General features: G+C 38.2%; 1 protein-coding gene and 1 long non-coding RNA gene across 5 annotated transcripts in view; one reads left to right on the forward strand and one right to left on the reverse strand.

Annotated features, from left to right (window-relative positions):
• LOC135206961 (protein SHQ1 homolog) overlaps positions 1-13,959 on the forward strand; it is a 28,436-nt gene extending 14,477 nt beyond the window's left edge. For all 4 annotated transcript variants that reach the window (XM_064238515.1, XM_064238516.1, XM_064238517.1 and 1 more), the window contains 4 exons: positions 63-271; positions 3,756-3,879; positions 6,948-7,108; positions 13,365-13,959. In XM_064238515.1, coding sequence (XP_064094585.1) covers positions 63-271; positions 3,756-3,879; positions 6,948-7,108; positions 13,365-13,781 — 911 coding nt within the window. In that variant the 3' untranslated portion in view covers positions 13,782-13,959. The remainder of the gene's footprint in view (positions 1-62; positions 272-3,755; positions 3,880-6,947; positions 7,109-13,364) is intronic.
• LOC135206962 (uncharacterized) overlaps positions 8,904-15,890 on the reverse strand; it is an 11,655-nt gene continuing 4,668 nt past the window's right edge. Inside the window, exon 3 of the long non-coding RNA XR_010312853.1 lies at positions 8,904-11,731. This is a non-coding gene — a long non-coding RNA (uncharacterized LOC135206962). The remainder of the gene's footprint in view (positions 11,732-15,890) is intronic.

A 15,890-nucleotide genomic window follows, 5' to 3' on the forward strand; every position in this document is an offset into this window, starting at 1 on the left:
ATGTCTGAATTCTATTATTAGAAATTAAAAATTAATATTCTATGTTAATTTTGTATTTTCAGTCAAGTTAAGTGAGAAGGATCAAGAAGATATGCTGAGGTTACCCAATAAAGAGCATCTTTTAGACAAAGGAGCCAAATCCATTGTGTACCTTGGCCTTGTGGATATTCTGTATGCTTGGAGTTACAATCATCGGGTCACATTAGGAGAAAATTGTGTCGAATCAGCTTGGAATATATCCAAAATTAGTGCCACATTATCGTGGCTAGAAGTGAGTATAATACTTGATATTCTTATTATTACTGTAGTAGTCATTAAACCAGACTGGAGAGTTCAAGCTCCTGACTCTGGCAGGAATGGCACAAAGCTTGCAAAATACTAACATTTTAATTTCTTTTCGCAAAATGTAGCTTACATTTTAATTTCTTTTCGCAAAATGTAGCTTTTTGGGGGGTAATATTATCAGTTCACTATATGTGGTGCACCGTTGGCATTATTTAAGTGTCTTTGCAGCATCCCTTTGGCTCCTACCTGCATCCTCCCTTATGGGGGGGTAGTGCCATCAGTGCACCTCATTTGGTGCAATGTCGGCATTACTTAAGGTTTTTTGCAGCATCCCTTTGGCCCCTATCTGCAATTACTTTCATTCCTATCACTGTACCTCCGTTCATGTTCTTTTTCTTCCATCTTCCTGTCCACCCTCTCCTAACATGGTGCAACTGCAAGGTTTTCTTCCTGTAACACCTTTCAAACCTTTTAGTACTGTCAATTTCCGTTTCAGCACTGAATGGCCTTAGTTGTCCCACTGCTTGGCATAATTCCAGAAATTTACATAATTCAAAACCTACCTGCATCCCCTTTCATTTCTTTTACTCTACCTCCTCCCCAACTTGGGACTACCTTGATATGGTGGGGGGCTTTGAACCCAAGGAATTTGTACCTGAGTTTGAGTCCAAGAGTCCCATATACATATCATTATATGTTTCTTTGGATTAATTTTTTGTGGAATTATCCACTTTTGCTAAAATTTATTGGACCTGATAAATAGGAAAAGATATTGTAGCTGGGACTGGATTTATATCTTTATATCCAAAGGTAAACAGTGGGAACTGTGGGAGGACCATCAGCTACCAGATAATGTTTGGAACTGAGAGATATCAATTTGATAGCTCAAGGGCAGAACTATTCTTTATGGCAGGGCTACAAATTCCAGGGGGCTTTGGTTCTAGGGATAGGACTCTGCATTCTATCTGGTTTGCCCAAATATGATTAGAGTAGGGATGATTGTATTCTTGTAATACCATCAGTCCTAACAAGTGGGCTTGGCTTACACTTGGGCAACAATTGTGTTGTGCTATCGTCTGTGGGGTAGGATAGGGGCACGGAGATTTGGGAGTCGGCTCTCACTTATGCCATTGGTCGAAGAATAAAACTCCATGAAAGGCTGATGATATCCTTTTAAGGTAGTCAGGTTTAATTTTCCTTTTTTGTTATATGTTAATCTTTGTGAGTAGTAGCTGTATAAAGATTCGAGTACCCCTGGGCCCTTTGGTGATACCGACTCGGCACAGTTGATGGCCGCTGGAACCTCCTCTGACCACCTTTGTTTAGAAAAATCTAAAAATAATCCTAGTGTAATGTCATTGAGACATAAAAGAAAAGATGTGGTTTATAGAAGCCACAACAAAATTCAGTCTGAAGATTATTTATCTATAAAAAATATAGATAACAAATTTAAAAATAAAAAAAAACATTATGCTATGAACAGTATTGTACTTTCTGAGAATAATAATGAGCCAGTTGAAAAGAATATACTATTGACTCACTTTAAAAGAGATACCCAAAGGTACAGGATTGTGAACTATATGATCTACGAAGCAAACACACTCCCTTCTGCATACTGGGAACAACCTGGGAGTTTACACATTTCCTCCGTTCTGCCTGTTTTGTCATGTCCTGAACAGAGTAATGGGTTTTAAAATCTCAGGATGACCCTAGTAGCTCCTTGTTGCCCCACGGAGTGGTTCCTAATTGTTTTCTCTCCTCTCCGCAGTGCTGAGAGATATTCCACCTTAGCAAAACCTTCTCTGCCAACCTCATGGAGAGAGTACTAATCGGTAGGATCTTTATCTATTTATGTTGGGAGTCTGTCCAGTAAGGATCTCTTTCGAGCTAGAGATCTTTCTTGCAGAGCAGCGACTAAGATGTAAGGCTACTTCAGATCTTTGTCAGCCGTGTACAAGATGAGCCATCTGCTGTGATTGGTGTCACTGAAGAGATTTCTCACCACTTACAGTTTCTGTTCAGTGCATAATGATCTGGATTCTTCTCAGATAAGAGGAAATTCTTTCTGTTTATACTGTCAAGAACTACAGGGCTGCTTTATGATTAGTTCATCTGAAAGATATGGACATCACTTTGCTCTGGAAATTCTCTGTGTGGTTCAAGAGCTTTGAGCAGTTTTGTTCAGCTAGGGAACTCAAACCTCCTATATGGAACCTTACTGTGGCACTGAGTACAGAGTCTCACTCGAGCTCCATCTGACCTTGTGTGTCAATTGTCTTGCAGGAAACTGATTTTGGAAACGGTTTTCCTTCTGACCTTGGCTTCCTTGGAAGAGTTAGGAGCTGCTTGGTCAGGATTGTGACATAAACACACAAGGAGTTGGGGTCAATAGCTTTCGAATTTGTCCCAGAATTAGTGGTCATCATGACAGAGTTGACTCCTTTTCTGTTCCTTCCGGTGTGGAGTTTATCAGCAACCTTCAAGAGTTACTGCTTTACCCTGTCAGAGCATTGCGTTGTTATCTAAAGTACTCATCACCTAGAGCCTAGGTGTCTTAGCCTTTTTGTTAACACGGGCCAGGCTAAGAAAGAGGTGTCCTGGAATACCATATTATTGAACTACATGCGGTGATTAGGCAAGCCTACTACTCATCATCAAGTTCTGTCACCAATACTCTGTTGCACAGCCACATGACATCAGAGGAATAGTTTCCTCCCTGGCAATTAAGAGTAACTTAGCCGTTTATAGAATTTTGAATGCTGGTTCCTGACTGCATCAAACCACTTTCACTTTCTTCTACCTGAAGGATGTTGCCCACAGATCTTTGGGATGCTTTTTCATAGGGTCCAGTGGTGACTGATGCTTATCCAGTGGCCTTTATGGGACAGTTTGTATCTTGCCTAAGATGATAGTGTTGAGAAGGGAATGAGTAAGACGATTGGTCTCTCTTCTTTCGCTTTACTCCTTTCTTCAATACCTATGGGTGGTTTGAAGAATAAGACATTATACAGTGGAACTGGCTTGATGCAGGTGAGTACTGTTTATGTTCCATACACTATACAAATCTGCTTCTCAGTAGCTTCAGTTCCTCTCTCTCTGGCAAGGGGTGGTGAAAAACCCCTTTCTTGTGGCTAACATGGTTTGTTTCTTGAAGAGATATAGTTCTTTTTTCACTTTTGTATAGAATGATTAAGTTAACTACCATAGACTACTTGGAACCTGTCCCCATGTGCTGACCTTCTTGAGCTGTTGTGTCTGCATCTGATGGATGATGCATTTGAGAATTGAGTGTGATGTATGATTTGGCTTTTAAAGTACAGGTTTCTCTTGAATGAATACTTTAAAAAAAGTTCTTTTGATGAATTTCATTAATTATAAAACATTTTTTTCCCATAAAGTACTAATCTAGTTTTTATTGTCTTAATTTTATTTTTTCATGTGGAGTTTTACCCAGTTATTTCTTCATACAGAGCTTTACCCAGTTAAAGCATGTTGCTGTCAGTTGTGTGAGCCGATCACTGATTTACCCCCTGATAAGAAACTGGCATCTGGCAATGGAAGTTTTAAGAGATACGGTACAATTACTATCACTAGGTAAGTGAATTTTTTTTAGTTTGGTTTGTAATATACTTCTAAGATAGTAAGAATGCATATCAGGTATAGTTCATTGATGCCAATTTGTTTGTGCCCTCTTTCTTTAAGGGATCCATTTTTAAGGAAAAAATAGTCCTTCACTACTGATTTGATTGAAGTTTGCTCTTCCAACATTATAACATAATCCCAATTATGGCATTTTAACCATATCGCATATTCATAAATTTAATGTTTCAGACGTCACAAACCTATCACTTATTCATGGCTTTTGAATACCCCTAGTTGCTGTACCTTACATCTAACAGTTTGAAGATCATTAGTAGCATGGAACATACACCACCTGGAGTTTCAGGTATCCATCAGTCACTTGTCAGCTCTGTAGCTCTGTTAACAGTTGCACAGAATTCCCTAGACTGTTTCTTTCACCGCAGGGTTACCACTTTTTAGTTAGGTGAGGTGAGGTGAAGAGGAATATCTCTAAATATCTCACTCCAATATCAGGGACCTAAGGATGCTGGACCTAATAGAACCATTTCTGTTCCCAGAGAATTTGGTACATGAACCCTCTGACAGACAGACTTTTGACTGTGACTAGGGCAACCTATTTCAGTAGTGTAAATGCCTTGGTTCCTTTTGGGCGGTTGCCGACAATGGCAAGGAGGATTCGATGACCATGCTATGCATCTTATCAAAGTAGGCAGCTTGGGATGCCCCATCTTGCCTTCTGGACTATCTTAGACTTTACCACCAAGAGTGATTCTAGTGACGGGGTAACAGACACCCTTTTGACTAGGGAAGTTGGACAGCCTATGTTGAAGTCCCTTGCTAAAATGGGCAAATGGAAGGGGGGGATAGAATTTCTGTCGGTTGTTGGGGTTTGGCTCCAGAAATTGTGGAGTAATTGCCAGCAGTTACGAGCAGAGACTTTGTGGTTAGAAACTGTTATGGATAGCTACTGTGTGGTTAAAAACTTGTGGAGAGCTACTGACTCCTTTTCTGGAATCAAGCCTGGACACCATTACATTTACAATCAGGACCTAGAGCTTCTAGGATTTGGGGAACAACATGAGGTGTAAGGGGAAGTGATTGAAACTTTTTAAGGTGTAGGAGGACATGATTGAACTTTTTAAGGTGTAGGGGTTAGTGATTGAAACTTTTTGTTCCCAAAAATGACAGGAGGATGGTAGCCAAACAATGACCTTAATCTGATGAACAAGTTCTTTCAGCATACCCCTTTTCAGGTTGAGAGACAGTAGCCATGGTTTGCCATTGCATTAAGAAGGGGCTACCTAGCATCATAGATCTCAAAAGATGTCTACTTCAATAATGTAGTGAGTCCCAAGTATGCATTATCTCCAGGCCCCAGTGCAATGGCTTTGAGGCAACATCAGGGTGAAGATGGACTTGTTACCATTGATGAGAACCACACACTTGGCTATGATGGTTATGGAAATTGACAGGATTACGTGTAGTTTGTTTAACAGGGGACAAGAGCAGGAGATTTTCATCCTTGACCCTGAAATTCTGTCGCCAGGTTTTGTCAATGCTTGATAGGGCACTGTATCTCTCTGGAGAAGGAGATCCTCCACAACCATTTTAGGAAGTAATTGCTACAGTGTGAAGTTGATAAGGGATGAGCATCAGTGCTTTTAGTAGACAACTATGCAGTTGTAGCTTCAGATGATGTACTCAGGTATCAAAAATGGTGCTGGGTCTCTTCACCAATTAGTAATTACCAAGTTCTGGTGGTCAGCATCAAAAAAGGGGGCTGGGTCTCATTCACCTTTTAGTAATTACCGAGTTCTGGTGGTCCTTCTCACCCTAGATATTTTAATGTTCACAGAAGCATTGAGAACAAGCTTGCTATGAAACAATGCTACAGGAATTAGGGTTTTGGAAGGCAGAAGCAGATTATCAACCTCCTCCAGTTGAAGGCTGTCTTAATGGGCATCCATTCATTAATTTGAAACCAATAATGAAATTGTATAGCATACACTATGTGGGAAATTTTAAAAAAGCAATAATGAAAATTTTAGAATACCACCATAAAGGATTGGCATATGCATAATTATTTTATTAAATTGGGATTTTCTACAATCAGTTCTTGTGATTTTGTAAAAAAGAAAAAACAAATTATTTTAGCAGCAGCACCCACCCAAATGACTCGGGTCAGCTGTTTACATGCTAAACTATGACCCTTATGAATTGACACTACTCTCCACAAAATGTTTTTGGTTTTTAGAGCTTTTTGGTTTTTAGAATTTGGGATGAAGGATTGTGAACCATATTTCCAAAAATAAAAACATATCCCGGAGTACTATGCTGATAATAAAATGAGAAAGATAATACAGACTAAAGCTGTACATCCTACTTAGGACACCGTGGTGTCATAATTTAGCAACTATAAGTGAATGGAAACTGCTTGAAAGTACAATCCTACCTACACTTTCATGAAAATAGGTTATCTGAAAAATTCAGCACAGTGGTTTTGGCAAACTGTATGTTAAAAAGATGAATAAAATTACAGATCCTGCTTATGTTCAAAAGCAGGAAAGTGCATGTTAGTTTGCATGCAAATGAAGAATGTAATATTATATACAATAGACGGGGAAATAAAAATATTACACAACCACTATTGTTATGTCAGCCTAAGAGTGAATATACTTGGGGAGGGGGTGGGGTGTCAAGCAAAAATGAAAAAAAAAGAATGCTGTATTACAGAGTTCTGTAAAAACAACTGCTGTAAAAAACAAGATGGAATGCAAATGTAACTACTGCCAAGTTAACAGCTGGATGCCTTGTTTAGAACCTATGTTCACTTATTACACTTCTAGCAGGAAGACAAATTACCAGATAAGTACTTTTAAAAATTAAAATTAGAATTTTTTTTTTTTTAACACTATTGAGGAACTAATGTGTAAAAGAACTAAATGACTTGGAGCTACAGGTCTAATCTATTTCTTCTATCATGATTTTGAGTGTTGGATCGCATACTAATGTTCCTTATTAAGCATTGTTAAAATTGTGTAATGGTTTTGTTGTAAGACTAATTGAATTTCTTCCTACAGGACATAAACAAGTTTTGAAATGTTTGCTAGAAATCCAGAGGATATTCAACAGCTCTGAACCACGTTACCTGTTGAATCAGCTCTACATAACGGAATATTGTGTTTGGATTCAGAAAGTTCAAGATAACAAACTGATGAGTCTAGCGGATTCTCTCAGAAAGGTTAGTAGCTTTATCACATCAGCTGTGATGGTTAAAATGTGCATTTCATTTATAAATGTACCTATTTGTGTCAAGAAAGGAAAATTGTATTTTTACTGGGTACCACTGTTTGATTTTTTTGCATGAAAATAAAATATATTCTTATGAGGGTAGGAAAATGTGCTAATTACTATGGTAATTTTTGTTATAATTTTGTGTGCTAATTTTTTAACATTTAAGATTTTTTTTTTTTGCATGAAAATATATATTCTTGAGGGTAGGATAATGTGTTAATTACTATGGTTATTTTATTATAATTTTGTGTATGCTAATTTTTTAACATTTAAATTGCATCAAAAGTGTGGAGTTTGAACTGGAAATCTAGCAACTGAAATTTGAGGAGACCCTTAGAATTGCATCAAAACCTGTAGTTTGAACTGCAAATCCAGCAGCTGAAACCTGGAATTAAATCTGTAAGGAGGAAACCTTCAGAATCACATAAAAACAGCTGTTTGAACTGCAAAGCCCTAAAAGTAATTTGGGGAATAAATTTAATAAAATACTGTATTGACTAACATGTAAAGAGGCAAAAACACCTTAAAGGTGGTCTTTAGGAATGTCAGAAAGAGTAAAAAGGACTGAGGTAATGTAGACAATGAATCTGTCAATCCTCAGCCAAGTCAGGAACTGAACATTCAACTACTGATGGTTATCTTGTGTAGAGACCAAGCCAACTATGTCTCACATTCCCAGGAAAGTTTCAGGAATATTCATTTTTTTATATTTACATCAGAAAGATAGTTTAATTGAAGAACTAAACAATCTGTTGATATAGTTTAATTGAAGAACTAAACAATCTGTTGATATACAAGTAATGTAAGGTCCCCTTGTCCAGCTTCACCATCTGTCACCTACTGACTGCACTTGTGAGATACTATTTTATCATTGCCTCCCAAGATGTTAATTGAAAAGAATAGTTTGGTGAGGCTGAGTGTTGGTTTCATTATGATAAGAGCACATCAGTCTTGATGGGGCAAAGAAAGTGCTTGTCTCAGAAAGCAAAGGGTGCTGTGGATTTTCTAGTAGGTGTCCTGAATTTGCTGTAAAGTCATCAAAGGACAGAATTAGGACCAGACACAGATTGCATGACTTTGCTGATCTGTCTTAAGCCACAGATGTAAGATTAAGATTCTCCTTAGGATAAACAACTTTTAAGATTCTCCTTGTGATGAACTCCACTCATCAAGAGAGGTATCCAGTCATCTGGAACTGGAGCTCTGCCTTGACTTGTTCATGGAAGGCATAAGGTATCTGGCGAGGTGCATTGATGGTGAATTATGGCATCATCTTTAAGAAGAATTCGCATTGGGGTTCCGGAATTCCATTGGCTTGAGGGAGGTTTTCTTCAGTTCTTCTTTGGAGATCAGCATAACCTTAAACTGTCTTAGAAAAAAGTCTCTGGCTTTGGTAGGTGGTATGGAAGCTTGAAGAGGCAGCTCTGAATGAATACCTATTGACATGGGGTAACATCCAGAATAGGTCTGGGAAACTCTTGATGGAATAATGACCAACTCTTTGCAGTGGTGTTCAGAGACCTTCATGGACTTGGATCCCTGCTGAACAGGATCTCTCAGCTATGGTGAGAGTGGCTGTGAAGGATCCTGTCAGGTGTCATCACAATCATCTGCAGTGAACACAGGGGTAACTGTGGGAGTTGTAGTGTGCTCCCAGAAATGTGCAGAAGGTAAAGATGCTGAGGGCCCATAACAGAGATGTCAGCATCTGTATTTGGCAGCATCTGAATCTTGGATATGATGTCACCATATGACAGGGAAATGGAGATTGGCTGTAGTGTCTTGATAGGAGAGGGCTTCCCCAGAGAGGGTGTTGTAGGCTTGGCACTAGAAGTGGCACTGCTTCTTTCTCCTGGTAGCTCTTGCTATATTGCCCCTGTAAGTTGCAGTGGTGGCATTGGACCTGTCTGGTGGGCCTTTGCATAAAGCCCCTTGTGAGCACAGTTGCTGTCTACTGCTAGACACGTATCTGTAGATCTGTGCATGCGGTTGCACAACTGGCATGAGAAACAGTGTGATGGTACAGTAGGGATGGCACCTTTTCCATGTTTTTTCTGCTTCCTGTAGTACGATAGGGCACACAACTGCGAGTGAAGTATGAATTGCAGAAGTGGTCTCTCTGGTGGTTTCAAGTGTTGATAATCTTGTAGGGGTGTTGGTGTCGAGTCTATGAGTTCCTAGTCAGTTCTTCATCCCTGTCTCCCATGAGGATGATCATCTAGATCTGGGTTTGCTCACAAACTGAAGATCTACTGTTTGACAGATGTCTGTTTCTTCTGCACTGTTCTTGAGTCGTATGTAAAAGTCTGAAAAAGACATTCCTTCCAACTATTTGAAGGTAAGCAGCTCCCTATGACATAGATCCTGTTGCAAAGTGCTCTTGACGTGTTCTTGACTTCGTCAAAATTTATCTGGTGTTTGGAGGTATTTCTAGGGTGTGCTCAAAGATCATTTGAGTCTCCAAGAAAAGATTATCCTCACTTGGATGAATTGTTTCTCTTGGGTAACTTCGACATATCAACATGACCGAGTCCCATCAATGTCGCCATTGCCAAAAAATGTGAAAAGTTGTACCTGGGCAAAGAGGGGGTGGGTTCTAGGCAATTGCTTTCTGTGGGGGGGGTTATTGACTGGATTCCCGCACCTTTTGGTGGTGGAAAAAAAAAAATGTTTCTGAGGCAGTACTACTGTAGGAGGAAGTTAATAAGCTGTTCTGTGCACAAGAATAGAGGGCCAATCAAGTAAGTTTAATGAGACAGTCTACCCATAGCTTCCCAATTGTGTGTTGTTTAGCTCTTTTCAGATATTCGATCAGTTCCTTATGTCTTGGTTTGTTTGAGTAGAATCTCTCCAGCAATGTGGCAGTGATAAAATGTTATGTCTGTAGAGCATTGGTCCATGCTCTTCCATTTAAGATGCTAGACACCATCAGCTGCTGCTACCATGAGAATTTCCATGCCAGATGCAGTCATATATAGTGTGATGTCAACTTTAAGGTGAATATACTGTATCCCTAAAGCTTTGCGAGTCCATTCCAAGGTACACAAGCATATTGTCAGAACAGTGTCAGGATGAGCAGTGTCTGGCTTCTGAACAGATGTAACCATCAGCCAGTCTTGCTGAGCATTGAAACCTGTCCTTTCAAGTGGCATGTGACCTTTGTGGACTATTGACAGCCATTTTGCATCTTGCTACTGACTGAACATAATTTGAGCAGATTTTAGTTGAAAATCCTCAAGAGATGAGAGGTTCTGGTGAGAGCATAGTTGGATTCATCTTGGAAGGTTTTGTATGTTGTTCTAACTGTATTGCAGGCATGATGATTCGTGATCTTTGGTTATGGAGTGTGAGCTGCATTACATCAACATTTCTTGTGAACTTTTGCATTTAGAAGCTGTGACTGATGCACTCTTAGCCCTCATCCCCTTGGAGCTCGCAGTGTTCAAGCCATAATTGTCAGCCCAAGTAAAGTAAAGCAAGTTTCATATAGCAATCTAATTGGTTGTTAGACAATTCAGGCCACTGACTTGCTGAAGTACAGCACTTCATTGTGTGTGTGGTTGTGATGCAAAACTCAAGTCTACCATGCTTGAGGTTTAGTTTTGCACCCAGCCAGTGTTGTCTGCTTTTTAACTCCACTAATGTGCTCCTGAATGCTTAGAGCTATGGATAAAGATTGCTTGGAAATGGTGCCTTCTGTTACAAGACAGGACAAATTTAATTACTGCCTTCTGTTACAAGACAGGACAAATTAAAGTAAGAGTTTAATTTCTGATCTTTCTTAACTCCTCAACCTGTTCATTACTGCTCTTGGTTGGGCTTTTCTTCACAATTTTGATTTCTTTTCCCAAGTCTGGCTTCAAATTTAACTACTGTTACAGCATTGTGTGTGTAGCACAAGCAGCAAGTCTCCAGACTATGCTGTGGCACTTGAGACGAACTGTCTCTTTGATACTAAGAATCCAACCAAGACATGGGCAACATCTGAGCTATACTCCTGAATCTCAAAGCGCACTGGAGCTTTGAGATTCAGGAGTACAGCTCAGATGTTGCCCATGTCTTGGTTGGATTCTTAGTTATCACTGCACTGGAGGAATGATGACGTGTGCATATGGTAGTGTGAATCAACAGCAGGTAGATTAAATGACGTCACTTAGTTGACTTGCTACTATATTAGCCCAACTATTTTGTGTCTTCAAAAATTTATTTGAGCTGCTGCTCAAGTGTAATATTTACTGTTCCTTTCTAAAGTTGTACACATTTAACCTCCTTCCATCTCTGTCATTTTTGTTGAAATGCGTGGTAAGTGGAAAGGCAGTAAGAATCCAATTTATCTTGAATATAAACTTGTGACAGACTTCAAAAGCTGTTTGGACGCTTCAATGTCATGATGTTGGGTCTTTGTTTTTGTTTGCTTGTGGCAATGAGCTTCTGCACAGCCACCATGTTGATTATCTTGTAACTATCCCTTGTTATTTACATGGACTGAACAGACATCTGCAGACATTCTGCTATTGTTTTAGTAGGGCTACAGTGCCTATATATTTTGATCAAAGCAGCACCTCTCAATCTGAAAAGACAGGAAAATGGTTGTTAATTTAATTCAAAGATAGGAAATAAGCAGGAATGAGTTTCCTGTCGTCAATTCGTTATTTCAAACATGCAAGTGATCTTTCAGTCTATTCAAGCAATCAGTTGTACACTATTTGATTCACATTCACTGTGTATCCCAAAATAACTTCTGAAATGGCCTTACCACACCTGACAATCCTGTTTGATTCTGAAAAATGTTCAGTGCTTCTTAAGTATAAAAACAAAGCTATTTTGAATGGTTAGTACAGCAATCAATTTCATTTATAGAAGAGAAGCCAGAATGAATGTATTTTTAGTCATAACAGTCACAAGCTAAGTATTTTTAGTATAATACAGGAGAACAACAATACCTACTGTTGTTTAAAAATAAACCACTGTGTAAAACCAAATATTTTAAAATGGAGAGGTTTAGGATAACTTTACTTCATCAGATTTTGAAGAAAAAAATTTCAAGGTAAGGGATGAGTTATGCGAGTCTGTCAGTTACAGGTATGTGCTTGGCTTGTACTTCACTTCTAATTTATAATTGGATAGTACATGGAAAATTGACATTGTGAGAGTAGCAGGGAAGGTTTACAAACTCACCAATTTATTCATAAAACCAACAAACAGGTCAATAGCTCTTGTGAGTGGAAATGTAGAGCCTGTCATCAGGCAAACAGAAACAGAGATTAAACACAATCCCTTGTGTGTGTTGATAGATTGAAATAAACAAATTGATAAACCACACAGGACGGAACTAAAGGTACATATGGCTGAAAAGCTGACATTGCATTGCATATATGGCTGAAAAGCTTACACTGCAATGTGTATGATGATGATGATACATTTAATATGATGTAATAATAAAGGAGATATATGTAAAAACGATGCATGGCGTATGCTGTGTTTCTTGTGTCCATGTGTTGGCATGTGGAGTTTTTTTTATCATGTGTTGGTATTGAGAAATCAGGGTTTAAATTATGTGAAAAAGGTTTGTATGTATGGCAATACGGTAAAAACATGAGAAAATGCACTTTAGTTAGCCTAAAGTATTGTTGTTTCATGCTATACAGTGCCTACTTATTTGTGATAAACAGTAAAATTAAAAAGGTTACTCAGGAAGCTGCCAGTTAGCAAATAATTAATTCTTATGAGAAAGCTTAGCTAATGCACTTAGTTGTCAACAACAGCAATATCATATCAGTAGTACAAAGTAATAACAGTGACCATTCCCACATTCTTATTTAGATTTTGCGAGTCTGAAAGTAAAGTGCTGTGAAAAAGATAGCATTCAAGTAATTGGAAGCAGTGGCAGCAGTACCTTATGTAACTTTAATAATCTATTAATCTAAAATTTTTTAAGTGATACCAGTGGTACCAGTGGATTGATAGACATATGTATTGAAAAATTACAGTGAGCAAAAATGTTGTCACCAAAGCAGACTTTCTTATACTGCAGAGTGCTATACATTATTTTGCCATCCAGTTAAATATAGTGAATGTTGTTTACTATTGTCAATAAAAATTTTTTTTTAACCTTTAATCACATTAGATTTTACATTAGATTTTACATGGCATATAATATACATTTTGGGGTTTTTGTTATTAATGTAAAACTTATTTTAAAGGTAAAATTAGAGAAAGATGATGTGGGTCTTGAACTTCATGAGCTTGAAGCTGCTGCACACATGGTCCTAGAAGAGGAAAGCAGTTTGAGTCCTGAAGATAACATCAATACTGTGGCAGCTGGCTTAGCAGAGATGACTATAATAGAGAATGGGGCAGCTATTTTAGGTGAGGACAATCAAGATGCAGTTGATGGAAACGTCACTCAAAATAGTGAATCGTTGTCACACATAAGTGACAGTGATTCTTCTTCTAGTAGTGAAAGTGATAGTGATGATGAAAGTGATGATGAAACAGATTCATCGGACTCAAGTGATGACTCGAGTGAAGATGATGACTCGGAAAAAGATGATTCGTCATCGGATTCGTCAGACCTGGATTCAGATGATGATACTTTATCAGAAAGTGGAGATGCATGAACATCTAAGAATTGGTCAGCATTTCTTTACTTATAAAAATATTAAATGTTATGTAAATTGTTTTTGTTTTTGTAAATTTGTATGTTAAAAGTCTTTATGGAAATTATTTTTACTTCTATCTATAGTATTATTAATTTGTTGGAGGAAAATTAAAATCTCGGGGTATATCATCATTCCATCTTGTGTAGTTTTTAATCCTTAAAGGCCCTGCATGAGGCTTATCAGATAAATTCACAGTATTGTGGGCAGAAAGCAATCCTAGAGAGGTTCCTAAGCAAAGCTCTTCTTGTGCCAGCCTTAGGTAGAGGAACTAGCTACGAAAATGATCAGTTTTAATTAAAAACCCCTTCTACTTTTCAAAATGGCCAATGGTTTTTTTTTGGAATGTGAATTAAATGAGGACAATGTCTGTCAATATTCAATTAAGTAACAGACGAGTGATAAAGGGGGAGACTAATCTCATATGTTGCTTGGAAGGATTTCGTAACTCCTAACTCCACAGATGAGAATGGGTCTCTTTCACTCTCTTCTAGACACTTATAAAAAGAAAAAAGTAGATCATGAAAGCCTAAGTTATTCTTTTAAACTAGTCTAACTTAGACTGTACAATGTAAATAAGTATGTTGAATTATAGGTCAGTATGACTGTGACATGATACATAGCTTTATATATGTATCACCTGCTAGTAATAATTGCACTTGAAGCTGCACAAATAGCTTCCAGGTCATGGTTCAAATGCTTTTGATCTTGTTCTGTAAAGTACATACAGTGTACTCTCCCGAGTCACAACTTTTATGAAAATTACATCTATACGGTTATTAAATAATTTCTCTTATAAGATCTGAGAGTAACCTCGTAGGTTCAAATATGCCTTAAAAATGTCTGCAGGGCAGTGTAGGAAGCCTATTTTTAATGTGTCATGTGAGATTCAGGACTGATGTGTGTCAATTTTATGTTTTAAGATATCCTGACAAGAACAAAGAGCAAGACAACTCCCTTACTTGGGTTAGAAACTGCGGAAGGGATAAAGAGCCAAACTATGGATCACACATATTGCAGCAAGCATTTACTCCTAAAGTAAATTTTCAAACTTCTTGAAATGCTTGAGCATAAGTTTGTGCAACAGACTTTTGAAGTTCAGAATATGTTAAGAGGCAGCAATGAGGTTAAAGCAGATCTAGTCTAATAAGAAGTAACCAACAGCAAGAGTTACACAGCCCTGCAAACTGCAATATTACTTTTTCCCTTATTAATAGTATCAGATACAGTAAATTTTAAAATTCTATAAAATCATTGTACAGACTATTGAATATTGCCTGTTATTTATGAGGCTATTAAACCTAGGCTATTATTAATAGTATATGCATAAATAAAATTAAAATGAACTAAAATCTACAGAAAATGCTTGAAGCTGAGGAGGAAACCGGCAGAGGGCAGCAAGGGGATGTATGTCTTCCCCTTCCCTTGAACAAAACAATACTTCCTTTGGGCCTTGTCTCCATATCCTCTAGTTTCCCACAAACCCTGATTTCTTCCCTACTAGACATGATTGGATCTGGCACTTCTCCATTACCTTGCTTCTCTGTAGGCCTCTCTGCCAATTGGTGCCAGGAAATGGTAATGCCGAATCTCTATGAGCTTTTTGGGGGTTTCTGGGGGGAGGACCTTTTTTCTCCACCTTTGAGAGATCATGACTCCCTACGGCAGCTCAGGGAGAATTACAAGCTCTCTTGAATGGCTTAGATTTGTGAACTAGAAATCACAGCTGCTTGACCAATCTAGACAAAATTTAGCATGTGGCCATCATTTGAACCAACTTGGATAATAGGGTAGGTTTCAAACCCAAGGCCCCACCCTATCCCTTTCCCCCTTCCCATTGTAACTGAAGTGGTAAATAAACTACAGGTTTATCATACCTTACTTCATGTATTTGCGACTCTGCAAATGTATTATTGAAAATGCTTTTCAGTAACCACGAAATAATTGGATAAAAAGGACAGACAGCACAGTAATACCTGGATAAAAAGGGCAGTTGCTTCAGTAATATCTGTATACAAGGGACAGTTGCCTCAGTACTAGATTTCTGTATACAAAGGACAGTCACACAGT

This window comes from Macrobrachium nipponense, chromosome 31 (assembly GCF_015104395.2).
Source record: "Macrobrachium nipponense isolate FS-2020 chromosome 31, ASM1510439v2, whole genome shotgun sequence".
Lineage (NCBI taxonomy): Eukaryota > Metazoa > Arthropoda > Malacostraca > Decapoda > Palaemonidae > Macrobrachium > Macrobrachium nipponense.